At 47.1% G+C, this 26,772-nt stretch overlaps 1 protein-coding gene across 3 annotated transcripts in view; it reads left to right on the forward strand.

The window, feature by feature from the left end:
- The window catches only part of C2H11orf54 (chromosome 2 C11orf54 homolog), a 79,665-nt gene that overhangs the window by 12,765 nt on the left and 40,128 nt on the right, over positions 1-26,772 (forward strand). For 2 of the 3 annotated variants that reach the window (XM_075336345.1, XM_075336346.1), the window contains exons 2-6: positions 13,921-13,987; positions 14,306-14,404; positions 15,535-15,608; positions 18,845-18,946; positions 25,705-25,881. In XM_075336345.1, the coding sequence (XP_075192460.1) occupies positions 13,921-13,987; positions 14,306-14,404; positions 15,535-15,608; positions 18,845-18,946; positions 25,705-25,881 (519 nt within the window). Of the gene's footprint in view, positions 1-2,178; positions 2,244-13,920; positions 13,988-14,305; positions 14,405-15,534; positions 15,609-18,844; positions 18,947-25,704; positions 25,882-26,772 lie in introns of all 3 variants that reach the window. The other variant, XM_075336347.1, reaches the window with a different exon arrangement.

Raw genomic sequence — 26,772 nt, forward strand, 5'->3', positions numbered from 1 at the left:
AGGTCATTAATGCTCTTGTCTCTGACATAAGGCTTCTGGATCTTGTGTCTGATTGTTTGCGTAAAGCCCCCGTCACATTTAGCAACTTACCAGCGATCCTGAAAACTATGCGACCTGATAAGGATCGCTGGTAAGTCGCTGGTAGGTCGCTGGTGAGATGTCACACAGTCAGACCTTACCAATGACTCAGTAACGATGCAGGTCGCAGTTGCGACCTGTATAACGATCTCTGCTGTCATTGGGTCCCTGTCACACAGTGTCAAACATAGCGATGCATCCTGCCCAGCAGGACATCGCCTTTGAAGAAAATGGTCCAGGACATTCAGCAACGGATAGCGATCTCACAGCAGGGGCCAGGTCGTTGCTGGATGTCACACACAGCGGCATCACTAGCAAGATCGTTGTTGCATCACCAAAACCGTGACTCAGCAGCGATGTCGCTTAGTGAGACGTGGTCTTAGGCTCTGTGCGCACTGGGAAATGAAATTTCCTTGCGTAAATTCCGCATGCTCTCAAAGATTACCGCACCCGCGGTAAAAAACCGCGGGAAACCGCACCCGAAAACCGCATGCGGTTTGCCGCGGTTTTACCGCGGCATTGTTCGCGGTATTGCCGCGGTTTTGCCGCGTGCGGGTTGGGATGTGCTTTATTGCATTCAATGCAATAAAGCACATTGAAGAAAAAAAAAAATACATTTAATTCTGATAGTGGATAGACAGAAGAATAGATAGAGGGATAGATAGATAGACAGACAGAGGGATAGATAGAGAGATAGATGACAGATCGCTGCATTTCCCACGGTCGGCAGTGAGTTCACATTACCGGCCGTGGGAAATGACCGGTAATTACCTCTGCTGTCTGCTGCATTCAGCCTGTGTCTGTGACAGTCGCGGCTGGATGTCAGCAGTGCAGGACGCAGGAGCCGGAGCTGTGGATTATGCCGGAGCTGTGTGGACTACGCCGGAGCTTTGTTTGGGAGGGGTTAATAAAATGGTGAACGAGGCTTGTTGGTTTTATTTAAAATAAAGGATTTTTCTGTGTGTGTGTTTTATTCACTTTACTTACGGGTTGATCATGTCAGCTGTCACATAGACGCTGCCATGATCAAGCCTGGAGTTAATGGCGGTGGTCCCCCACCACCATTAACCCCTTGTATTACCTTGCCACCACTGCTACACGGTGGCAAGAAGAGCCGAGGACACGCCGGTATTGTCGCATAATGCATGCGACAGTCCCGGGGCAGCTGCGGCTGATATTCTCGGCTGCGGGAGGGGGAGTGAGGCGGGGGACATTATCCCTGCCCCTCTCCCTCCCCAGCCTGAGAATACCGGGCCGCCGCTGTGTGCTTACCTCGGCTGGACGGTAAATATGCAGCGGAGCCCACGTTCTTTGTTTTCTATATTTCCGTTTTCTTTCTATGTGTGTTCTATGTGTCTGTGTTCTATGTCTGTGATGTCTGTATGTGTCTGATCTGTGTGTGTTTACTCTGCACGGCTTCCTCTTCCTGTAATGACATCACTTCCCAGCAAAACCGCAAGCAAGTGATGCACATTACCGGAGGTAAACCGCGAAATACTGCAGGGAATAACGCAGGAAAACGCAGTGAACCGCACAGAATTTGCTGCCTGCGTTATTCCCTGCGGGATTTCATGATTAACATTGAGTCAATGGAGTGAAATCCCGCAGCGATGTGCGGAAAAGAAGTGACATGCACTTGTTTTTGCTGCGGGATTCCCGCAGCAAAACATGCAGCTGTCAAATTCCGCCCAGTGCGCACAGGATTTTTTTTCTCCATAGGATTTGCTGGTGATTCACTGCAGAGATGTTATGAACATTTTCTGCAGCGAAACATGCAGCAAAACCGCAAAAAATCCGCGGCAAAATCCGGTAAGTGCGCACAGGGCCTTAAACTACAGCCATGCTGCTGTCCAACATTACTTTTACATGGTGATCTGATAAGTGCCTAGAAGTGCTAGTTTTATGGCCACTAGTTGTTTTAGGTTTGATAATTCCTCTTTAAAATTCCTTGGCCATTCACCTTGGAGAATCTTGTCTTCTGTGTGGGCCACCCAACCAAAAGGACGTGTTTGTTAGGTTCTTCCTGTGGAACCACGAATGTAGGGAATATCGAGTAACTTTTAAGATGGTAATTCTTCCATTTCTTCCCCTTTTTTTAAGATTTCCCACTGGAGTCCCTGAAGGTGGATTTGGAAAAAGTTACAGCCAGAATCCACAATATTAAGGTCACTAATATTTACATTGTTCTCCTTAGAGTGGCTCACTTCCTGTTGATTGCTCATTTGCAGGTGGGGAGACAGAAGTCAGCACTGATTGGATGTGGGGCTCGCGTGATGTCACTATCCCACGTAAGCCCCGCACTGCGATCTCGGACATCGTTGGAAGGGCGCCAGCCGGGAATACAGGAGACCAGTATAGGCTTTATTATTTTACCTGGGGGGAAACATGAGTATTACATATACCAAGAGCAGCATTATAAATAATTGTGTACTGGTGGCTTCATACCATTATGAGCCAACGGGAATGCATAAAGTCCATGTAACCATGAAGAAAAAAGGAGTGTAAATGCAAAAAACAGGAATAATTTATTTAACAATATATATTTATCAAGTGACAAGGAATAAATATGGCCAGAACAGGCTAACAGCCGGAAGCAAGTGACAGTATTGCTCAAAGAATATTACAATGAACACTGATGACAACTGCATAGAGGAGTTGATAATATTACAAAAGTTTCCACATACAGTGAGTCCCAAATATCTTGCTAATGAAGAATATAGTATTAAACAATTCTAAAATGCATTTGTCAGTAATAAAGCAATAGAACCTCTTTGCATGTGAACAGTCACTGAAAAAACCAGTGCTCATAGGAGCAATCTCCCATAGTGCAAAGTATCACAACATGGCTGCATCACATGCAATGTGTAATAACATACTTGTAAGGCACAATAGGGAAGCTTGTGGTGGGACTTGGTAATGACTAACAATATAATGGCTAGATGATCCCCAACATACGTTTAGCTAGGGTCTTGCTTCATCAAGGGAAATTTCCTTAGTAAGCCCCTGGATGTGGGGTGAGTTATACACCTGTAGAACAGGTGTTTCAAATTGCCAGTGGCACGCTACCTGACGACGCATGTGCAGGCGACCTAGATCCACCCCAAGGGCTGCAAACTTGTCACTATGAGCGGCGCATGTGCACTAGCAGGGATGCATCACCAAGGCTCCTGTGCATGCACCAGACAAGCCGAATTTCCGCAGAGTGGAGAATTTGGCGGCCCACGCACGCACACAGAGATCTGTGCCTTACCAGCTATAGGTGAAGTAGAACAAGGTGCAAAAATGTCAACTCTATGAGACATGTCGGTATGCAGTTAATTAGCATTTACAGATCTAACAATGCAACAGTTATTTGTAAAAGTAACAAAAAATGATGCATACTAAGCACTACATCATATTCTTTTCTTAATATATATGTTTAAGACCTCCAACACACATCCGTGAAAAGCACGCATGTGTCATACGGTCCGTGTTTCAGGTCCGTTTTCCGTTTTCAAGTTAGTTTTTATGGTACGTGTGGCATCCGTGTGTATTGCGTATGCTAGCCTTGTGTGCGTGTTGAATGTCCATGTGTGCGTGAGATACGTAAGTGACATGTCCGTGTGTTGTCTGTGTAAAATGTTCCGTGTGTGATGCACAATGTCATTGATACATACCCGCAGACAGCGACGCACGATTAGAATGAACTCGGGTGAACTTCACCCGACTTCATTGTCATACCGCGGCTCTCTGTGTCACGTACTGATTAGCGGTCACCCGTGCAGGACTCACCGGTGACCGCTAATCCCCTGAGTCACTGAAGTGAGCAGCGCGATTAGCGCTGCTGTCACTCAGGTTACCCGCGGCTACCTGGATACTACACCCGTGACCGCAGCTCACCTGTGACTTCATCGCTGTCACTCGGGCTACTCGCTGTCACAGTTGGAGGAGCCAGCGGTGGCCGAGAGTAACCTGAGTGAAAGCACAGCTGATCGCGCGGCTCACCTCAGTTGCTGTGTGGATCTGGCAGGAGCGGCGGGGTTCTTCTGCTGCTCCTGTCACCTTCATGTAGCAGAGCTGGAAGCGACGCGGGACCTCTGTGGATTACGCCGGACGTGGATGGCTTTTTCGGGCTTAATAAAGTGGTGAACGAGGGTATTTGTTAGTGTTTATTATTCAAAATAAAGGATTTCTTCGGGTGTATGTGTTTATTTACTGTAACTTACAGATTAATCATGGAAGGTATCTCGGGGAGACGCCTGACATGATTAATCTTGGACTTAGTGGCAGCTATGGGCTGCTGCCATTAACTCCTTATTACCCCGATTGCCAACGCACCAGGGCAAATCGGGAAGAGCTGGGTAGAGTCCCAGAACTGTCAAATCTAATGGATGCGGCTATTCTGGGCGTCTGGTGGCTGATATTGTTAGGCTGGGGGGCTCCCCATAACGTGGGGCTCCCCATCCTGAGAATACCAGCCTTCAGCCGTTTGACTTTACCCTGGCTGGTATCAAAATGAGGGGAACCGCACGTCGTTTTTTTTTTAAATTATTTATTTTCCTGCTCGATATTGACACGCCCAACGGCGGCTGTAATTGGTTGCAGTGAGACAGCTGTCACTCAGCGTGTCTCATTGCAACCAATCATAGGCACCGATGGGTGGGGGAAGCAGGGAATACGAGATTGATTAATGAGCGGCCGGCTTTTTCAAAATAGTAAAAGCCGCCGGAGTTTTTTTAACAGCTGTGCAGCGCCGCGCCGGTGATCGGGGAACGGTGAGTTTGAGAGAGGAGGGAGACTGACCGACATGGACAGAGAGAGTGAGGGACAGACAAGACAGAGAGACCGACCGACGGACTGAGGGAGATTGACCGACATACACAGAAAAAGAAAGAATGACCGACATCGCTAGAAAAAAAGCACAAAACGTACACGGAGCATACGGAGATGCATACGTCTTTACTAATGTGTGCGCACATACCCATAGACTTTCATTGGGTCCGTGTGTGCGTGCTCCGTGCAGAAAACGGACATGCTTCCGTGCAAAACGGAAACACATACGGATCAGGGACACACAGACATTATGGAATAACGCACGTGTGACCTCAAACATAGATTAACATTTGTGCACGTTTGTCCGTGTCTCCGGTATATACGGAAATGGAACAAACACGCACGTGTTTAACGGATGTGTGTTGGAGGCCTAAGACTGTGGCTCGATTCTTCTCAAATGATGGGATAAAAGGCATCTCATCCCTTCAAAGACTTGTTGGATATCTAAAGAAGAAAATGACGACCTAATAGTATTAGAATTAATGAAACAAACAAAAATGAAATAATCCCATAGGAAGGAACTTAACATCATTTCCCATGGGAAACTCTCCTTCCAAGGGATACTAAATAGTCTGGATTTTGGAATGAAAATATCCTATTCCGTTTTCCAGTCAGAGAGCTCTTCTGGCTGAGATTGAAAAGGAAAATGTGCAAGCTGTAAGCCTAAAGCCTGCTTTACACGCTGCAATGTATCTTACAATGTGTCGGCGGGGTCACGTCGTAAGTGACACACATCCGGCATTGTAAGGTACATTGCAGCGTGTGACAGGTACGTGCGATTGCGATTGAACGTTAAAACGTTCATCGCATACACATCGTACCTTTCTCTAGAATTGCACGTCAGATTGTTCATCGTACCCGGGGTAGCACACATTGCAGTGTGTGACACCCCGGGAACGATGAACAGATCTTACCAGCGTCCTGCGGCTCCCGGCCCACAATGCGGAAGGGAGGAGGTGGGCGGGATGTTTAAGTCCCGCTCAACTCCGCCCCTCCGCTTCTATTGGCCGGCTGCCGCGTGACGTCGATGTGACGCCGAACGTCCCTCCCACTCCAGGAAGTGGACGTTCGCCGCCCACATCGAGGTCGTATGGACGGGTAAGTACGTGTGACGGGGGTTAATCATTTGTGCGGCACGTTTAACAAATTGAACGTGCCGCACATACGATGGGGGCGTTACAAATCGCATACGATATCGTATGTGAAATTGCAACGTGTAAAGCAGGCTTTAGGCTATGTGCGCACGTTGCGTTTTTTCCCGCGTTAACGCTGCGTTTTGAACTGCAGCGTTTCAGTACGAAATTGCATGCGTTCAGCTTCCCCAGCAAAGTCTATGAGAAGTCTGAAAATTCAATGCGCACACTGCGTTTTTAAACGCAGCATTTTGGATGCCAAAAATCGCTGCGGGGAAAAAAAGCAGCATGTCACTTCTTTTGTGCGTTGTACCTGTGTTCACCCATTGAAATCAATGATGTGGGTCAAAACGCAACCAACATGCACTTGGACTGCATTTTTGTTGCGTTCTGCATGCTTTTTTGACAAGCAAAATTGAGGTCTTTTCAGTCTCTCTGTCGATGTCGGTCAATCTCTCTCTGTCAATGTCAGTCAGTCTCCCTCTGTCTGTCGGTCGTTATCTTTCTCTGTCAGTTGGTCGCTCTGTCTGTCTCTCTCTGTCTGTTGGTGTCTCTCTCTCTGTTCATCGGTCGGTCTCTCCCCCTCTCTCATACTCACCGATCCCCAATCACCAGCGCGGCGCTGCATGGCTGTCACAAAGCTCCGGCGGCTTTTCACCTTTTGAAAATGCCGGCCGCTCATTATTCCATCTCGTATTCCCTGCTTTCCCCGCCCACCGGCGCCTATGATTGGTTGCAGTCAGACACGCCCCCAGGCTGAATGACAGCTGTCTCACTGCAACTAATCACAGCCGCCGGTGGGTGGGTCTATATCGTATCAACCAGCAAGGTCTTAAATCACATAAATCTCCTAGGAGACACTAGTATAAAAATATCTAAAACTTAACATTTAATATGTAGTTTAAAAAGTGAACAGGGTCACTGAAAACGTGACATACTAAACATACCAACATAAAATACACCTGGTGTTTGATCACAGCCCCACATGTATTATCATAAAGGTGCACTAGCACACCATCAAACCTAGTACCAATATCAGGCTATTAAAGAATCAACACCAATGTATATGACACATTAGATTGTCCAAATAAGCATCATGGACATGAAGACCTCACAATTAACCCCTTGTTAAACCATTCTAGGAACGAACCAGCTTAAATAGGGGTACCCAGAAATAGAAGGGGAACAGGTCACTATAAGTAGCGGGCTATATAATGCAGCAAACCTGGAACTCGATTGTCATAGATCGAGTGTACTTGTTTCCTTGATTTGTTAATGCATTTTTAGGTGAAAACTTCCATCAATGTACACATATAACTTCCGACGCGTTTCATTAATATTCCTCAGGGAGTTTGAGAGAGCCTTTAAATCAGTTTGTAACATTAATCGTACCGAAATTTTAAATCCAAGACCTAAGAGTAAAGACCTGAATGAACCTTTGAGGTATATCACCACGTTTGACAATGGGGCAATGGGCCTACGTGATATTCTTTGCAGGCATTGGCCGATCCTAAAGATGGACCCGATTGTGGGTAAATACATACCAGATCATCCTTCTATAACATATAGGAAGGCGAGATCTTTGAAGGACAGATTGGTCCACAGTTTTTTCAAAGAGGACAGACCACCATGGTTGACCAGTGGGGTTAGAGGTTGTTTTAAGTGTCACAACTGTAAGAACTGTTTCCTTGTGGAGGAGGGTAAGACCTTCTGTAGTCGTATCAATAACAGAGCATTTGAAATCAGATCACTTATTACGTGTAGGACTAGAGGTGTCATATACAGGGTGACGTGTCCCTGCAATAAACATTATGTTGGAAAGACCATTAGGGAACTACGGAAAAGAGTTGGTGAGCATAAGAATGACATCAGAAATAGGAACGATACCCCACTGGCTAGGCATGTTAATGCATACCACGATGGAGATGAGAACTGTATCAGGATTATGGGCATTGATCACATTAGACCACCATTAAGAGGAGGCAATTGGGACAAGTTGATACTCCGTAAGGAGTGTTTTTGGATTTACACACTGGGCACCATGGCCCCAAATGGCCTTAATGAGCAACTATCATTTACCCCCTTTTTAGGTGCACCCTAATGTGTAGGGGTAGTGTAGGAGGGCCAGTCGACGGTGAGTGGGGGCGCCATGGGCGTGGGTATTGTTTACAGTGCCGACCTCTGCGGTAAGGTAGGGAGAGTTTCTATAGAGTGAGGGTTAGAGGTAGTGCGCACTTAGTCTTGGTTTTTCCTCCCTTTCTCTCTCCTATTTAAGGGTTCTTTTTAGGGTGGTTTTTCATGTTTATTCGGGGGTCTTTGTGCTAAACCTTCTGGATTGATATTGGTGGTCTGCCCTCTTTCTAGATCTCTCTGATGGTGGGTTATGTGTCTAGGGGCCATTTTTATGGTGGGATATAGTCTGTAATATTCTCCTACAATGCGATGGTGGAGCTACTCTGACTGGTTCCTGTGGAGGGGGTGTTTTTCGCTATAACATCACTGCTTTGAGTTGGTGTTTTTATATTTGAGGAGTGTTGCACTTTGCTTGTGATAGACTTGAAACGTTGTGAATGGAGCTTGTTCTCATTCGCTGCTAATGGATTTTAGTATTGCAGCACAAGTGTTAATAAGGTAATGACGCGATTTGTTGATACTTACCTAAGCTTGCGTTCCATCTTCCGGAATTAGCGTCACCGGGTGGGCGGCCGGCACGATGTGATGATGTGGTCGGCGGATAATGATGACGCGCTAACTTCCGGTATCGGGTAGTTCCGGTTGTGCGTCATACTATTGAATAGGGTGTACTGCGCATGCGCGCGTGATATAAGATGGCGCGGCCCATGAGGCCGGCAGCGCGGCACATTTTTTAACAGAATACATGTGGAGGACGTGTTTTGGTGAGTGTTCCTGACTTGGGACTTGTTGTCCCCCCGTGATTCTGCAATGAGTGGTGGTTTAATAGAGTCTTATTTGTTCTAGAGTGCGTTCATAAATGGGCAGTTGATGTGGCCTAGCACCAGGACTTATAGAACTTGTTTCTTGGGTGAGTGCCCTGTTTGGGTTCCTTTTTGATGTTTTGATACATTAATATATTTAGAGTGGTGGACTTATGGTCATTTCTATTTTATTTTCAGTCCAGCACTGGGGTTCCACCGGGGATGCCTGCCTTTTTGACGGTGGTATTACCCTTGATTTGGATTATTGACTTCCCTGAGGAATATTAATGAAACGCGTCGGAAGTTATATGTGTACATTGATGGAAGTTTTCACCTAAAAATGCATTAACAAATCAAGGAAACAAGTACACTCGATCTATGACAATCGAGTTCCAGGTTTGCTGCATTATATAGCCATGCTACTTATAGTGACCTGTTCCCCTTCTATTTCTGGGTACCCCTATTTAAGGTGGTTCGTTCCTAGAATGGTTTAACAAGGGGTTAATTGCGAGGTCTTCATGTCCATGATGCTTATTTGGACAATCTAATGTGTCATATACATTGGTGTTGATTCTTTAATAGCCTGATATTGGTACTAGGTTTGATGGTGTGCTAGTGCACCTTTATGATAATACATGTGGGGCTGTGATCAAACACCAGGTGTATTTTATGTTGGTATGTTTAGTATGTCACGTTTTCAGTGACCCTGTTCACTTTTTAAACTACATATTAAATGTTAAGTTTTAGATATTTTTATACTAGTGTCTCCTAGGAGATTTATGTGATTTAAGACCTTGCTGGTTGATACATTGAAAATAATTAAGGTTGATATAAACTGCGTTTCTGCTATTACAAAAATGGGTCTATATCGTGCAGTAAAATAAATAATTAAAAAAAGACTAAGTGTGGTCCCCCCAATTTTAATACCAGCCAGGGTAAAGCCACACGGGTGAAGGCTGGTATTCTCAGGATGTGGAGCTCCACGTTATGGGGAGCCCCCCAGCCTAACAATATCAGCCAGCAGCCGCCTGGAATTGCCGCATCCATTAGATGCGACAGTCCCGGGACTCTACCCGGCTCATCCCAAATTGCCCTGGTGCGGTGGCAATTGGGGTAATAAGGAGTTAATGGCAGCCCATAGCTGCCACTAAGTCCTAGATTAATCTTCTCCCCGAGATACCTTCCATGATTAACCTGTAAGTTAAAGAAAATAAACACATACACCCGAAAAAATCCATTATTTGGAATAAAAGACCAAAAAAAACAACCCTCTTTCACCACTTTATTAATCCCCAAACACCCATCCAGGTCCGGTGTAATCCACACGACGTCCCATGATGCTCTCAGCTCTGCTACATGAAGCTGACAGGAGCGGTCACAGACCAGACCGCTCTCTATCAGCTCCCCGCAGCACAGCAACTGGAGTGAGCCGCACGATCAGCGATGACGTCACTCAGGTTACCCGCGGCCACCGTTGGATCCTCCAACTGTGACAGCAAGTCGCCCGAGTGACTAAAGTGATCAGCGGTGCCGTCACTCAGATTACCCTCCAGCTGTGGCCGCGGGTAACCTGAGTGACGGCAGCAGCTCACGGGCATGTAGCAGAGCTCAATTGCCGTGGGACCGCACTGCAAAAAATCCATCCAAAACGCATGCAAAATCCATGCAAAAGGCATGCAAAATGCATCCAAAATGCATGCGTTTTGGATGCATTTTTTTTAACAAACGCAGTGTTTACAGTTTTAGGAGGGTGCGCTCTTTTCCGCACGGCACAGAACACAACGTGCGCACATACCCTAACTGTGTCCGCAGATGCGTCTGCTAGAAAATCTGCTGCCTTCATGATGGTCTGGAGATTTGCAAGCAGCTGGCCTTGTTCCTAATGTGGGATTCCAACTGACCGAGCCACACACGAAGAGATCTCGCAGTACAGGTGGCTGCTATGTTAGGTTTAAGGCTATGTGCGCACGTTGCGTAAATACATGCAGTTACGCTGCGCTTTGTAGCGCAGCGTAACTGCATGCGTCCTGCGGCCCCTGCACAGTCTATGGAGACGCGCACGTGGCGTTTTAGAGCGCAGCGCTTCGGCTACTGCCGAAGCGCTGCGTAAAAAGAAGTGACATGTCACTTCTTCCGTGCGCTTTGCCGGCAGCTCCTGCTCTGTCTATAGGAGGAGCTGCAGGCAGAGCGCATGGAATCGGCTTCACTACGGACATTTTTGCAGCGATTTAAAGCGCACATGTGCTCTTCAGATCGCTGCAGAAATTTCTGCAGTGAACTGTACGCAACGTGCGCACATAGCCTAAAGGCTGCTGTCTCCGATTCCCAGGCCCTCTTTAGGAAACTTTCTGCTTTCCTATTTAAGAGTATGTGCCCTAGTAGCAGATTTGTGTGCAGATTTTCTGCACACAAAACTGCATGCTTTGGCAGAAAAAAACGCTAGTTTTTTGGTGTTTTTCCATTTTTTTTCTTCTTAGTCATGGTGATCACGGGGGTTCAGGCGCTAAACCCCCAAGACCACCACCGGGTCTTTGGCTGATGTTACAGCCAGGACCCGGCTCTCACTGCCCGAAGGGGACCCACGCTGCTTCCAGTTGTTTAACCCCCTGAATGATGCTGCCATCAATGCAACCACAGCACTCAGGAGGCAGGGAGAGGGATTGCTTACCTCTCTCTGGCGATCTGGTCCCTGTAATGTGATCACAGGGACCCAATCTGCCCAGATTCATGGTGTGTGAGGCGAAGTGTCAGTGCTGCGAGTGCAGCACTGACAGATATAATCCACTGCAGTGATCAAGCATTGCAGTGTATTATACAAGAACAGGGAAAAAAGCAGAAAGAATTGACAAGCAGATTTTTTTACTGCACCAAAATTTGCAAGGAAATAATCTGCAACATGTGCACAGCAAGTCAGGATTCTCAGAGACTTTGCTGAGTGCATTTTTCCTTGCAATATTAATTAAACTCTGCAAGAAAAAATGCAGGAAAAACGTGAAAAAAAATGTAGCGTGGGCACACAGCCTAATGGGGTCCTTCAGTAGGCCTGCATCATCAAAAGGGAGTGCCATATTACAGGATAACTTGGACACCACAACATCTATCTTAGGGACTTCATCCCAGACTTCTGAAACCTCCAGGTCAATGGGATAATTCTTTGGGATAAAGGCTTTCTTTTCTGGCCTTTCCCATTCTTTCTTAATCAACGAGGCCATGTTTTATGGTCAATAAAATATTTATGCTTGCTCGGCTCCAGTCCCCCAAACATGTCCTGCATAGATTTAGGTTCTGCAACCTCTTCCATTCTTATTGTTTCTCTAATAGCGTTGACCAATTTACCCGTATTCTCCATGGGAAAACAAGGCTGCTCCCCATCGTTCTCGGAGGATGATGACACAGCAAATTACTCCTAGTTCTCAGTTTTCAATCTCTTCCTCCAGGCTAGAATCCACTATGACCTCTTGACTACCTGAAGACGTACTTTGTCCCCTGAACTCCAATGATTTTTTTTTTTTTTTTTTTTTTTATGTCAACTCTCATCAGGGACCTCAAATTTTTCATAGGGGACGAAGACTCCTAAGTGACAGTCCTTTCCATGCAAGCCTGGCATAAGCTTTTACCGCCAATGCCACCTCCAATTTTACTTTACATAGTGAGCATTTTTTATGTTTCAACTAGGACTGTGACTTCATAGATCTGTCTTATGGCACAGAAAGAAATTAGGTGTCCAGACAGACATGTGCAGGTAACACCTGAACTCACCCCAATTTCAAGGCCAATAGTGGAGTCTCTTCCGCTGGCTCATCATTCTGGTTGCTAGCTTCCATCTGAACAATTCAGCACATGCCATTCTGCCAAGTCATTTGGATTTATTCGCCCCCCTCCTTCCTCCACCGATTGACATCACCAGTCCTCCGGAAGCACCTGACATCCTGTTTTGGCTGAGAGGTTGTGAGAGCATTGCCCCTTCTGGGTCACCGGCCCAGCACTTGCTCCGGGGATGTCTCCATATACACACCGTGCTGCTGTCTCCTTCACCTAAGCAGGAGCCACCAGAATCACAGGCAGCAGCGGCAGGAGGCCTAGGAGATACTCCCACGCCATCTCTGATGGCACCCAGAGACCTCACCGGGAAAACACTGTGCCATTCCAGGTCATGTTCCCCTCCGGATTACTCTAGATGTCCACGAAGAACAGAAAACCACTCAAAAGTGTAGAGGCTCTGCCTTTTTAAAGTTGTAGGTTACCTGTCCTTGGAGACAGATCTCTCTTTTCTTGATGCTGTTGTGGGGAAGAGAAAACTGTCAAGTTGGCAATCCTGAGAGCCAGCAGAGGGAAAAACGGATTAAAGATTCTGGATACAAGTTGTACAATGACCAGAAATGGTGTTAAATCTCATGTGGTCATGTGTGTTTGAGGACTAAACCATACCTGGTCATTATGACTTGTTTTCTGTATTCTTTTCAGTTTTATCCTCTGCAGCCTTATTTTGGTCAATCCGGATCTGTGAATCAACATAGAGGGTGATGCAGATCATGCTAACTTAGGGTGCGGAACGGTGCACTGAATCTCATGGCCGGGTCAGGGTGCATGGAGCTTCATAATTTTCATATGAAACAAAGTTCTTTTTAAACCCCACAGAGACATGGTGTTTACTACAAAAATATATACTTTTTGTGGATGCTAAGTCCTCAGTACCCTATATGACTATGGGCTTAGTTTAAATAGTGATTTTGGGGTGACTGACTCCCTTAAAATTCACCTCCCCCTTAGACCATTGTGGGTTAGACGCTGCATTATAATGCTTGTGATTTGTTTCTGTATTTTTTTAGTGGAGCAGATAAAACCCAATTTCTGAGTTTCTATTTTTTAATCATTAATTGCATTCTTTCATAGTTGCCTGAACTTTGGTCTTTTTGTGGAACCATCTTTTATTTGTCGAGTTTTCTTCTTTGCTCCACCAGTGTGGAAAGATGGCCGATGCTGAAAGCTGTCCTCTCCATTTACCGGCTCTGGAAGATCTTGCTGATGGTGAGATATATTTTTTTCATAACTATACTTTTGATATATCGTATGCTGTGTAGTTATTTCATTACTTTATCTCCTGTAACAAAGAAATGAGTATAGAGACGATTAACGAATTGTATAATTCCTGGCTAGCATTGAGATGTATTGCTGGGAAGAATAGATGGTGTAGCCGAGGAGCTATTGCCACATGGTCTGATGGTTGCAAGGTAATGAGATTCTTTAAAACTGGATAAACTTCTAAAAATGTATTTTTTTTTCATTTCCACTTCAGGATGGAATAACACATTTGTCATAATTACACACTTCATTTTTTTGTTATAGTTTTGGAATGTGGATTAAAAAAGAATTATGCAGAAGTCCATGTTAAGGTCGTGGATTGCCCTGATCTTACATTGGATCCATTTGGATTCCCTGTGAAAGGTAACTTGAAATTCTTGTATTATATGGAAGATGTTTAAAGTTTTGTTCTATGTTTTCGATTACCATTTAATTTACCAAAGTACCAAAAACAAAAACCAGTAGAGCTGCAGAACATTGCATTTAGATTGGAACACACGAAACACTTGGAAATAAGCTGCATGTTACTGACCCTGGCAGAATTTCCCTACATTCTATTATCTATGAGCTAATGTACACTAATACCAGAGCATAGTTACAGTGCATACTTTTGTGCCAACCGCTCCGAATAGCCAAAAATATGTGCCAGCAACATAAGTGCCCACAGTGTGCTATAGCCAGAGTGCATCCAAAGAGATGTTGCTCATTATACCGAGAATTGTGGCAAAGCAGCTTCAGTTACAGGAAAGATGGCTGTGTGCAAGGGCGTACTGGTTCAGGGAATGCTAGCGCTGTCAATCCAAAGTGGGGGAACTCTCGGTGGCACAAGCACCCTAATCTGCAATTCTGAATAAAGCTATTTTTCCGGACAACTAAGCAAATTAGCAAAATGTGTTCTTTTTACTGCAGAAAAATCCCTTGTAAGGATATAAAGCCAGTTAAGAATGCAATTTGGGGCTGGCAAACATACTTTAAAGGGACTTTCCAGATTTCTGTCAATTTAAGCTGGTCTTTAGATTCAGAAACAAGTTGGCCTCTCATGCCAAAATCAAAATCAACTAGTATTTCTATGCATATGTAAACCGTACAAAGGCCTCCCTTCGGCACATTTGTGCTCATAATATGTATGTATGATATATGTAGAATGGTAGACAAAAAGCTATAAAAATATCAGTGACTATGTTAGAACCCTATGAATACTAAATGGGACAAATTGGACTATATTAAAATGAGACAAATGAGTAGTTTATTCTTTGAGGCTGTATAATCTAATTTATACCACCCATTTATTTGGCTTATTTAGTGGCAGAAACCCTCACCAAAATATTTGTCACACCAAGTAGTATCCCAACCAGGCCATTTTGTTTCCCTTTAAGTCATGATCCTTTACCACTTAAGCCATGGACCCTGTCTAAATCATAATGAATGTGGTGGATTTAGCCTCCTAATCCTCACCATAGTATACCATGTCCTAGATGTTGTTTTATTTACAGGTTTATGCGGGAAGTCAAGAATTGTAGATGTTGGCGGTGTCCCATACTTGGTGCCCACTGCACGCCTTGATAAAGTATGTAATAAATGTACAGGTTTGTTTTTTTTTCTTTACGACACATATATATGCTATACACATACTATACACATACTACAGATGTTCTGCTCTGTAGCAATACACATACTGGGAACCATCCGCTTTTGAGAGGTACCTATAAGTGTGCCCAGATTAGTTATATAGTAGTAATCATCATAATACTCCACAACTTAGTACATGCATATGTGTCCAACAGAATTTTCAGAATTGTAGTTCTCAACTTAGTTGAGCCCCAGAAAATGTTGCCAAGAAGTTCTTTAAACATAAATATTCTTTACAGTTAAGTAATTAAAGGGTTATTCCCATCTGCAAGATCCTATCCCAATATGTAGAAGGTATAATAATAATAATAATAATATTCACAAATACCTCCAATTTAAAAATGTAGTATAGTTCTGCTGATATAGACATCGCTCATCATATGCATGGAATTGCAGCTTAGGTATCCATGGTTACATCCACTCATATAGTGAGTTGTTGCTTGTGGTCGTAACCATAGATACCTCAGCTGCAATGCCCTGCACATGAGATAAGAGACAAAGCCAGTGGCGTAACTACCGCGGTCGCAGCGGGAGGTTAGGAGCCCGGCGGCGGCCAGGCAGATCAGCAGCCAGCTCCTGTCAGTGTGAGAGGAGCCGCGCTGATCTGTCACAGACCACGCGGCCGCTATTTGACCCGCTGCCGCCGACGACACTGGGCCCCCCTGCCTGGTGTCAGCGGCGGCACCGGGGCCCCCTACCTGGTGTCAGCGGCTGCGGCGTCTCCCCCGTCACCGCGCACAGTAATGATGAAGCATAGCGCGGCCGGTGCCGCGCTATGCATCACCATTCTCCCCCTGTGCGGTGACGTCACTCCCGAGCGACTGCTGTGCTGAGTGCACAGAGTGCAGGACGGGAGGACACCGACCGCAGCACCGGGGGAACGATCAGCGGGGAGGACAGCAGCGGTGGAAGGAAGAGAGAAGGTGAGTACTTGTTGTTTGTTTGGTTTTTTTTAATATAAGTGAGTAAACGGTGGCCAGAGGCTTGGGAAGGCAGTTCTGGGGAAGCTGCATTATTATACATGGAAGCCTGGAGAGGCTGCTTTATACATGAAGGTCTGAGGAGGCTGCATTATATATGGAGGTCTGGGGAAGCTGCATTATTATACATGGAAGCCTGGAGAGGATGCTTTATACATGGAGGTCTGAGGAGGCTGCATTATATATGGAGGCCTGGAGAAGCTGCTTTATACATGGAGGTCTGAGGAGGTTGCTTTATACATGGAGGTCTGGAGAGGCTGCTTTATACATGGAGGTCTGGGGAGGCTGCCTTATATATGGAGGTCTGGGGAGGCTGCATTATTATACATGGAGGCTTGGAGAGGCTGCTTTATACATGGAGGTCTGGGGAAGCTGCATTATTATACATGGAGGCCTGGAGAGGCTGCATTATACATGGAGGTCTGGGGAGGCTGCATTATTATACATGGAGGTCTGGGGAGGCTGCATTATTATACATGGAGGTCTGGGGAGGCTGCATTATTATACATGGAGGCCTGGAGAGGCTGCATTATACAGGGAGGCCTGCAGAGGCTGCATTATACATGGAGGCCTGGAGATACTGCATTATACATGGAGGCCTGGAGATACTGCATTATACATGGAGGCCTGGAGATAATGCATTATAAATGGAGGCCTGGAGATACTGCATTATACATGGAGGCCTGGAGAGGCTGGCTGCTACATTATACATGGAGGCCTGGAGAGGCTGGCTGCTACATTATACATGGAGGCCTGAGGAGGCTGGCTGCATTATTATACATGGAGGCCTGGAGAGGCTGGCTGCATTATTATATATGGAGGTCTGGGGGGTTACATAATACAAAATGAAGGACACCTTATACATGGAATATAGGGGTGCATTATGCATGGAGGAGTAGGGGGCTGCATAATGCAATATGAAGTTTTATGGGGTTGCGTTATAATACATATAGGACTATGGGGGCTACATTATAATATATGGAGGACTATGGAGGCTACCTTATACATGGACTATGGAGGTGCATTATAAAACATTGGGGACTATGTGGTGCAGTATAATATATGGAGAACTATGGGGTGAATTATAACATATGGAGAACTATAAGAAATTCATTATAATAATTGGAGGGCTACTTTATACATGGAGGATTATGGGGGTGCATTATAATATATGGAGGACTATGTGGTGCAGTATAATGCACGGAGAACTATGTGGTGCAGTATAATATATGGAGGACTGTGGTGCAGTATAATGCATGGAGAACTATGGGGTGAATTATAATACATAGAGAACTATGAGAAATTCATGATAATAATTGAAGGGCTACTTTATACATGGAGGACTATAGGGGTGCATTATAATATATGGAGGACTATGTGGTGCAGTATTATATATTGAGTACTATGGGGTGAATTATAATGCATGGAGAACTATGGGAAATGCATTATAATACATGGAGGACTATGGAAGTGTATTCTAATATATGAAGGGATATGTGGGACCCTTTATACTATTTGGAAGGCTATGTGGGGGCCATTATAGTATTTGGAGAACTATATACAAGGGGGGACAAAGATACAAGCATGGGATGGGAACGTTTTGTGCTGAGGGAAAAAGGCTCTTTTCCCTCAGCACCCAGCTTTCCCATGGTCTGCTATACATCTTCTCTCAGCACCCAGCTTTCCCATACTCTGCTATACATCATTTCTCAGCACCCAGCTTTCCCATGCTCTGATATAGGAAAGCTGGGTGCTGAGGGAAAGATGTATAGCAGAGCATGGGGAAGCAGTGTGCCGAGGACAAGATGGATATCAGAACATAGGAAAGCTGGGTGCTGATAGAGGGATTTCAGATCATGGGAAATCTGGGTGCTGTGGGTAAGAGCCAAGTGTCAGCGTCATTATCCTGTACCCGAGTGTCAGTGTCATTATCCCGTACCCTAAGTGTCGGTGTATGTGGAGGGGGGGCCCAGGTCTGAACTTTGCACCGGGGCCCATCAAACTCTAGTTATGCCACTGGACAAAGCTATACTAGAACTATACTACATTTCTAGTGGGAAGGAATTACTGATATTATTGTTACACCTACTATATACTGGGATAGGATCTTGGAGATGGGACTAACTCTTTTAAAGTAGTTTTACTTTCATTATGTACCAATAATTTACATTTACCTTTTATACTTGTATTGAAGATTTATAACATGAATACTGTAGCAAAGAAGATTGATCTACCTGGAGCTTACCTTCTAGGTGCTGGAGCGACTTCTCATAAAAGTGTGGGGATGAATGCCGAGGTTTGTGAATCCCGTACTAGCTTTTTATCTGGTTAGAATGCTTTATAGTGATTTTACACTAATCAAATATATAATTTTAAAATGGTATAATACAGTGATCAATTTTGTGCTATACTAGTTTTGGGGTTTTTTTTTTCCTTTAGCCCCAATTTGTTACAATGGTAACAGCATTGTAGTCCAACTAGGGCATTCCCATGTGGTACACAGTGAACTACTGCACAATCAAGGTCTAGGCTGGCTATACACTTTAGACTGCACTTTACATCTACAGTAGGGATAAGGGTGTTAGCAAATCCCAATAAAATTAACAAGCATGACTTGTGTGAATGTAAAGTGTATGGCCAGCTTTAGTCCATCACCGTTACATACTACAGGTTTCTTTTTCGCTCCTAATTGGGAGACCCAGACAGTGGGTGTATAGCTACTGCCTCTGGAGGCCGCACAAAGAACTACACTTAAAAGTGTAAGGCCCCTCCCCTTCTGGCTATACACCCTCCCGTAGGAGTACGGATTCCTCAGTTTTAGCTTTGTGCGCAGGAGGTCAGACACGCACGCATAGCTCCATTGTTTTTAGTCAGCAGCAGCTGCTGACTATGTCGGATGGAAGAAAAGAGGGCCCATACAGGGCTCCCAGCATGCTCCCTTCTCACCCCACTTCATGTCGGAGGTGTTTGTAAGGTTGAGGTACCCATTGCGGGTACGGCGGCAGGAGCCCACATGCTGATTCCTTCCCCATCCCTTTTTACAGGGCTCTGGGTGAAGTGGGATTTACTGGTCTCCAGGCACTGAGACCGTGCTCCATCTACAGCCCCTGGAGAAGATGCTGGATGGAGCGGAGTACATCAGGGACATGGCCCTGCTTCCTCAAGGTACTCTGTGTCCCCGTGCATTTGGCGCTCACACCGCAGCATGCTGGGTGTTGTAGTGCGCCGGGGGACATCAGCGCTACGGCGCTTGTGCCATGGCCTCATTCAGCTTTGCTGAAGCAGGCACACTTCTAGGAATCGGTCGCGCCGGCCGCTGGGACTGCGGCGCGGCTGGCACTTGTGGTGCGCCGGGGACTTCAGCGCGGCCCGCGCTTTTACGGCGGCCGCGCTGATAACTCGAGTCCCCGGCTTTTGCGGCCTGCTTCCGTTCGTTCCCGCCCCCAGACCTGCCAGTCAGGAGAGGGGCGGGACGCTGGCCACTTCTGGGAACGGTCACGCCGGCCGCTGGGACTGCGGCGCGGCTGGCACTTGTGGTGCGCCGGGGACTTCAGCGCGGCCCGCGCTTTTACGGCGGCCGCGCTGATAACTCGAGTCCCCGGCTTTTGCGGCCTGCTTCCGTTCGTTCCCGCCCCCAGACCTGCCAGTCAGGAGAGGGGCGGGACGCTGGTCAGTGCATCAGCGCTGAGGGCTGGAGTCGTTTTTACATACTCCAGCCCTCACAATAGGCACAGAGGGGACACTGTTTCCCGCACTTTTGTTTGGGAACTCCCACGGACCGCCCCTCTCCACAGACGCCGGCAGCCATTCCTGCTGACACGCTGAGCTGCAGAGGGGAGCCGGGGAGACCCAGACAAGGAATTCTGCGCCTCTTACCCGCTATTCAGCGGGCGGTAAGCAGCCCTCAGGGCTCACCCCCTCTTGTCCCAGTAGTATTCTTAGTATTTTGTTTCTACAAATACTTGGTATTACATAGCGCTGGTCGCCCTTTGGCTATAGACTCTCTCACATTGCAGAGAGCCAGCAGCATGTCGTCCGTAAAACGCAAGAGTGCCAAGGCACAGACATTATATGCTTCCTGCACCGCATGTGGGACTTTTCTTCCGGCAGGCTCCACGGACCCCCATTGTGTGCAGTGCTCGGCCCCTGCGGCGCTTGCACAGTCGGGACCTCTGCTGGACGTGACCCAGGGTGTACCACCTGTGAATGCTGTCCAGGTGACAGGAACTGAGTTTGCAGCTTTTGCTGACAGAATGTCTCTCACTATGTCACAAATTCTTGACACATTGCGAGCTAGGCCTGTACTTCAGGCCACGGACACTGTGCAATCATTGCCCCCTGGTCCCCCTCAGCTCCAAGCTCCGGGACGGGCATCTACACCTCAGGGTGAAGACTCTGACTCGGACGATGGCCCCGGGCAGCCTAAGCGGGCTCGCTATGACGGGCCTTCACATTCATCTCAATGGTCAGGATCCCAGCGAGATGAATCTATGGGTGATGAGGCGGACGTAACTGATCAGGATTCTGATCCTGGGACCGCTCTCAATCTAGATACACCAGATGGTGACGCCATAGTTAATGATCTTATATTTAACATCAATAAGATGTTAAATATTTCCCCACCAGCTCCTCTTGTAGAGGAGTCAGCTTCGCAGCACGAGAGAATCCATTTCAGATACCCTAAGCGTACATTAAGCACTTTTCTGGACCACGCTGACTTTAGAGACGCAATCCAGAAACCCCACGCTTATCCTGAAAGGCGTTTTCCTAAACGGCTTAAAGATACACGCTACCCTTTTCCCCCTGAGGTGGTCAAGGGTTGGACCCAGTGTCCAAAAGTGGATCCTCCAATTTCCAGGCTTGCAGCTAGATCCTTGGTTGCAGTTGAAGATGGAGCGGCACTTAAAGATGCCACTGACAGGCAGATGGAGCTCTGGCTGAAATCCATCTATGAAGCGATTGGAGCGTCATTAGCGCCTTCTTTTGCGGCCGTATGGGCACTCCAAGCTATCTCAGCCGGGCTTGCGCGAGTCCACTCAGTCACACGTGCATTTGCCCCGCAGGTAGTACCATTGACCTCGCAAATGGCGGCATTCGCGTCGTACGCGATTAATGCTGTTCTTGACGCTACAAGCCGTACGGCAGTGGCGTCAGCCAACTCCGTTGTTTTGCGTAGGGCCCTGTGGTTGAGACATTGGAAAGCAGATTCTCATTCCAAGAAGTGCTTAACCACAGTGCCTTTTTCTCGTGACCGATTGTTTGGAGAGCGTTTGGATGAAATCATCAAACACTCCAAGGGTAAGGACTCATCCTTACCGCAACACAGACAAAACAAACCCCAACAGAGGAAGGGTCAGTCTGGTTATCGGTCCTTTCGAGGACCGGGCAGGTCCCAATTCGCCTCGTCAAAAAAGACTCAAAAAGACCAGAGACGCTCAGATTCTTGGAGGTCTCAGTCACGCCCAAAAAGGACAGCCGGAGGAACCGTTGCCAAGACGGCGTCCTCCTGACTTGCGGTCTCCGATTCCCACACCCGCGGTCGGTGGGAGGTTTTCCCACTTTGGCGACATTTGGCCGTCATAGCCTCAATGTCTCAAGGAGATTTTCTAGCATCAATAGATATCAAAGATGCGTATCTCCACGTGCCGATTGCACCAGAGCATCAGCGTTTCCTACGCTTCGTCATACACGACGAACACCTACAGTTCGTAGCGTTACCTTTCGGTCTGGCAACAGCCCCCCGGGTCTTCACCAAAGTCATGGCAGCAGTAGTAGCTGTTCTGCACTCGCAGGGTCACTCGGTCATCCCGTATCTAGACGACCTGCTTATAAAGGCACCCTCTCAAGAGGCATGCCAACACAGTCTGAAGGTGGCACTAGACACTCTCCAGAGTTTCGGGTGGATTATCAACTTTCCAAAGTCTCATCTAACCCCGACCCAATCTCTGACTTATCTTGGCATGGAGTTTCATACTCTCTCAGCGATAGTGAGGCTTCCACTGAACAAGCAGTGCTCGCTACGGACTGGAGTGCAATCTCTCCTTCAGAGCCAGTCGCACTCACTGAGGCGCCTCATGCATTTCCTAGGAAAGATGGTAGCAGCAATGGAGGCAGTCCCGTTCGCGCAGTTTCATCTGCGCCCTCTACAATGTGCGAGCCTATCAGGGTGGGGAGCGGTGTTTCTCCACCACAGGGCTCAGGGGACGTGGACTCAGGAAGAGTCCACCCTGCAGATCAATGTTCTGGAAATCAGAGCAATCTATCTTGCCCTGCGAGCCTTCCAACAATGGCTGGAAGGCAAGCAGATTCGGATTCAGTCGGACAATTCCACGGCGGTGGCGTACATCAACCACCAAGGGGGAACACGCAGTCGCCAAGCTTTTCAAGAAGTCCAGCGGATTTTGACGTGGGTGGAAAGCAGAGCGTCCACCATATCCGCAGTTCACATCCCAGGCGTGGAAAACTGGGAAGCAGACTTTCTCAGTCGCCAGGGCATGGACGCAGGAGAATGGTCCCTTCACCCGGACGTGTTTCAGCAGATCTGTTGCCGCTGGGGGACGCCGGACGTCGATCTGATGGCGTCACGGCACAACAACAAGGTCCCAGTTTTCATGGCACGGTCTCACGATCACCGAGCGCTGGCGGCAGACGCCTTGGTTCGGGATTGGTCGCAATTCCGACTCCCCTATGTGTTCCCACCTCTAGCATTGTTACCCAGAGTTCTCCGGAAAATCAAGTCCGACTGCCATCGAGCCATACTCGTCGCTCCAGATTGGCCAAGAAGGTCGTGGTACCCGGATCTGTGGCATCTCACGGTAGGCCAACCGTGGACACTACCAAACCGTCCAGATTTGCTGTCTCAAGGGCCGTTTTTCCATCTGAATTCTGCGGCCCTGAACCTGACTGTGTGGCCATTGAGTCCTGGATCCTAGCGGCCTCAGGTTTATCTCATGAAGTTGTTGCCACAATGAGACAGGCTAGAAAACCATCCTCAGCTAAGATCTATCACAGGACGTGGAAGATATTCTTAGCGTGGTGCTTGGCTCAAGGGTTTTCTCCCTGGCCATTTGCATTGCCAATTTTTCTTTCCTTCCTGCAGTCTGGGTTGGAAAAAGGTTTGTCGCTTAGCTCGCTTAAGGGTCAAGTCTCCGCGCTATCCGTATTCTTTCAGAAGCGCTTGGCACGGCTTTCTAAAGTACGCACGTTTCTCCAAGGAGTTTGTCATATCGTTCCTCCTTACAGACGGCCATTGGAACCCTGGGATCTGAACAAGGTTCTCATTGCTCTCCAGAAGCCGCCTTTCGAGCCTTTGAAAGAGGTTCCCCTTTCTCGGTTTTCACAAAAGGTAGTTTTTCTTGTGGCGGTCACGTCTCTTCGAAGAGTGTCCGAGCTAGCGGCGTTATCTTGCAAATCTCCCTTCCTGGTGTTTCACCAAGACAAGGTAGTACTGCGTCCAATTCCAGAGTTTTCTCCCAAGGTGGTTTCTTCCTTTCATCTCAATCAGGATATCACTTTGCCATCTTTGTGTCCGCATCCAGTTCACCAATTTGAAAAGGGTTTACATCTGTTGGACCTGGTGAGAGCACTCAGGATTTACATTTCTCGCACGGCGTCTCTACGCCGTTCTGATGCGCTCTTTGTCCTAGTCGCTGGTCAGCATAAGGGATCGCAAGCTTCCAAATCCACCCTGGCGCGGTGGATCAAGGAACCAATTCTTCACACATACCGTTCTGCTGGGCTTCCGATTCCATCTGGACTGAAGGCCCATTCTACCAGAGCCGTGGGTGCGTCCTGGGCATTGCGGCATCAGGCTACGGCTCAGCAAGTGTGCCAGGCGGCTACCTGGTCGAGTCTGCACACGTTTACCAAACACTATCAAGTGCATACCTACGCTTCGGCAGATGCCAGCCTAGGTAGACAGGTCCTTCAGGCGGCGGTGGCCCACCTGTAGGAAGAGGCTGTCTGACAGCCCGTTCATGTGGTATCTTTTTACCCACCCAGGGACTGCTTTTGGACGTCCCACTGTCTGGGTCTCCCAATTAGGAGCGAAAAAGAAGAAGGGAATTTTGTTTACTTACCGTAAATTCCTTTTCTTCTAGCTCCAATTGGGAGACCCAGCACCCGCCCTATTTGTTCTTAGGGTTTCGTTTTTCGGGTGCACATGTTGTTCATGTTGTTTCTTAAGTTCTCCGATCTTGTTATCGGATTGAATTTGTTTTTGAAACTGTTATTGGCTTTCCTCCTTCTTGCTTTGGTACTAAAACTGAGGAATCCGTACTCCTACGGGAGGGTGTATAGCCAGAAGGGGAGGGGCCTTACACTTTTAAGTGTAGTTCTTTGTGCGGCCTCCAGAGGCAGTAGCTATACACCCACTGTCTGGGTCTCCCAATTGGAGCTAGAAGAAAAGGAATTTACGGTAAGTAAACAAAATTCCCTTCTTTGCCTTTCATTGTCATTCGCAAATATTAATTCCTTGGAGTAAAGGCCATATCACACACAGCGACAACGATGACGACGTCGTTGCTAATTGCCATATTCTGTGACGTAGCAGCAACCTTGCTGCCGTCATCGTCGCTATGTGTGACATCTAACAACGATCAGACCCCTGCTGCGAGATCGCTGCTCGTACTTGAATGTCCCAGTTCATTTTTTGATCGCTGCTGTCCCGCTGCGCCACATGAATCCTTGTGTTTGACACCGTAGCAACGACGATAACGACGACGCTGAAGACAGTGACATGGGCCTGAAGACCGTCGAGGTCGTTATGATCGCTGCTGCTTCGTTGCTTAAAACAACATGTTTGACAGCTCACTAGCGATCATGTAAGGTCGTTGTTACGTCACAGAAAATGGTGATGTAACAGCGACGTCATTGTCGCTGTCGTTGTGTGTGACTCCAGCTTAAGATGTGCATTTTCGGCAAACTAAATCCTACCTCTATGATCTGAATTACATTGCAGTGGCTATTGTGTATATGACAAAAACAATAGATGCTCTAGATATGTATATTTATGTTATGTATATAAATTTAGTAATAGAACACTTACTTTTACAGATGATATTTTCCATAAAAGCAGAGAGTGCAACTTCATCTGCAGTAAATGGTAATTACATGGCCAGCGTCAACCCTACAGATAACAGCTGTCTTTTGGAGAAATACAGAGAAAAGTACAGTGACCATGACTTTGGGCTCCTGTCAAACCTGTACGCCTGTGAGGGGAACCCAGGGAAGGTAAACATTAACATAGAAAATGTCTGTCTGTTTCAGCAATTAACACACATTGCACTCCAACATCCGGCATGAGTCAGTTAGGTATTCATGGAATGATAATGTCTAATATATTCATTAAAGGGAATCTGTCAGCAGGTTCTTGCTACTTCATCTGAGAGCAGCATGTTTTAATCAAAGAGATTCTGAAACTAGCCATGTTTAACTTAGGGGTGCTTCACACACAGCGAGCTCGCTGCCGAGATCGCTGCTGAGTCACGCTTTTTGTGACGCAGCAGTGACCTCATTAGCGATCTCGCTGTGTGTGACAATGAGCAGCGATCTGGCCCCTGCTGCGAGATCGCTGCTCGTTACACACAGCCCTGGTTCGTTTTCTTCAAAGCCGCTCTCCTGCTGTGACACACAGATCGCTGTGTGTGACAGCGAGAGAGCGACAAATGAAGCGAGCAGGGAGCAGGAGCCGGCGTCTGACAGCTGAGGTAAGCTGTATCCAAGATAAACATCGGGTAACCAAGGTGGTTACCCGATATTTACCTTAGTTACCAGCCTCTGCAGCTCTCACGCTGCCAGTGCCGGCTCCGGCTCTCTGCACATGTAGCTGCTGTACACATCGGGTTAATTAACCCGATGTGTACAGCAGCTAGGAGAGCAAGGAGCCAGCGCTAAGCAGTGTGTGCGGCTCCCTGCTCTCTGCACATGTAGCTGCATTACACATCGGGTTAATTAACCCGATGTGTACTGTAGCTAGGAGAGCAAGGAGCCAGCGCTCAGTGTGCGCGGCTCCCTGCTCCCTGCTCACACTGGTAACTAATGTAAACATCGGGTAACCATACCCGATGTTTACCTTAGTTACCAGTCTCCGCAGCTTCCAGACGGCGGCTCCGTGCAAGCGCA

The sequence above is a fragment of the Anomaloglossus baeobatrachus genome, chromosome 2 (assembly GCF_048569485.1).
Source record: "Anomaloglossus baeobatrachus isolate aAnoBae1 chromosome 2, aAnoBae1.hap1, whole genome shotgun sequence".
NCBI lineage: Eukaryota > Metazoa > Chordata > Amphibia > Anura > Aromobatidae > Anomaloglossus > Anomaloglossus baeobatrachus.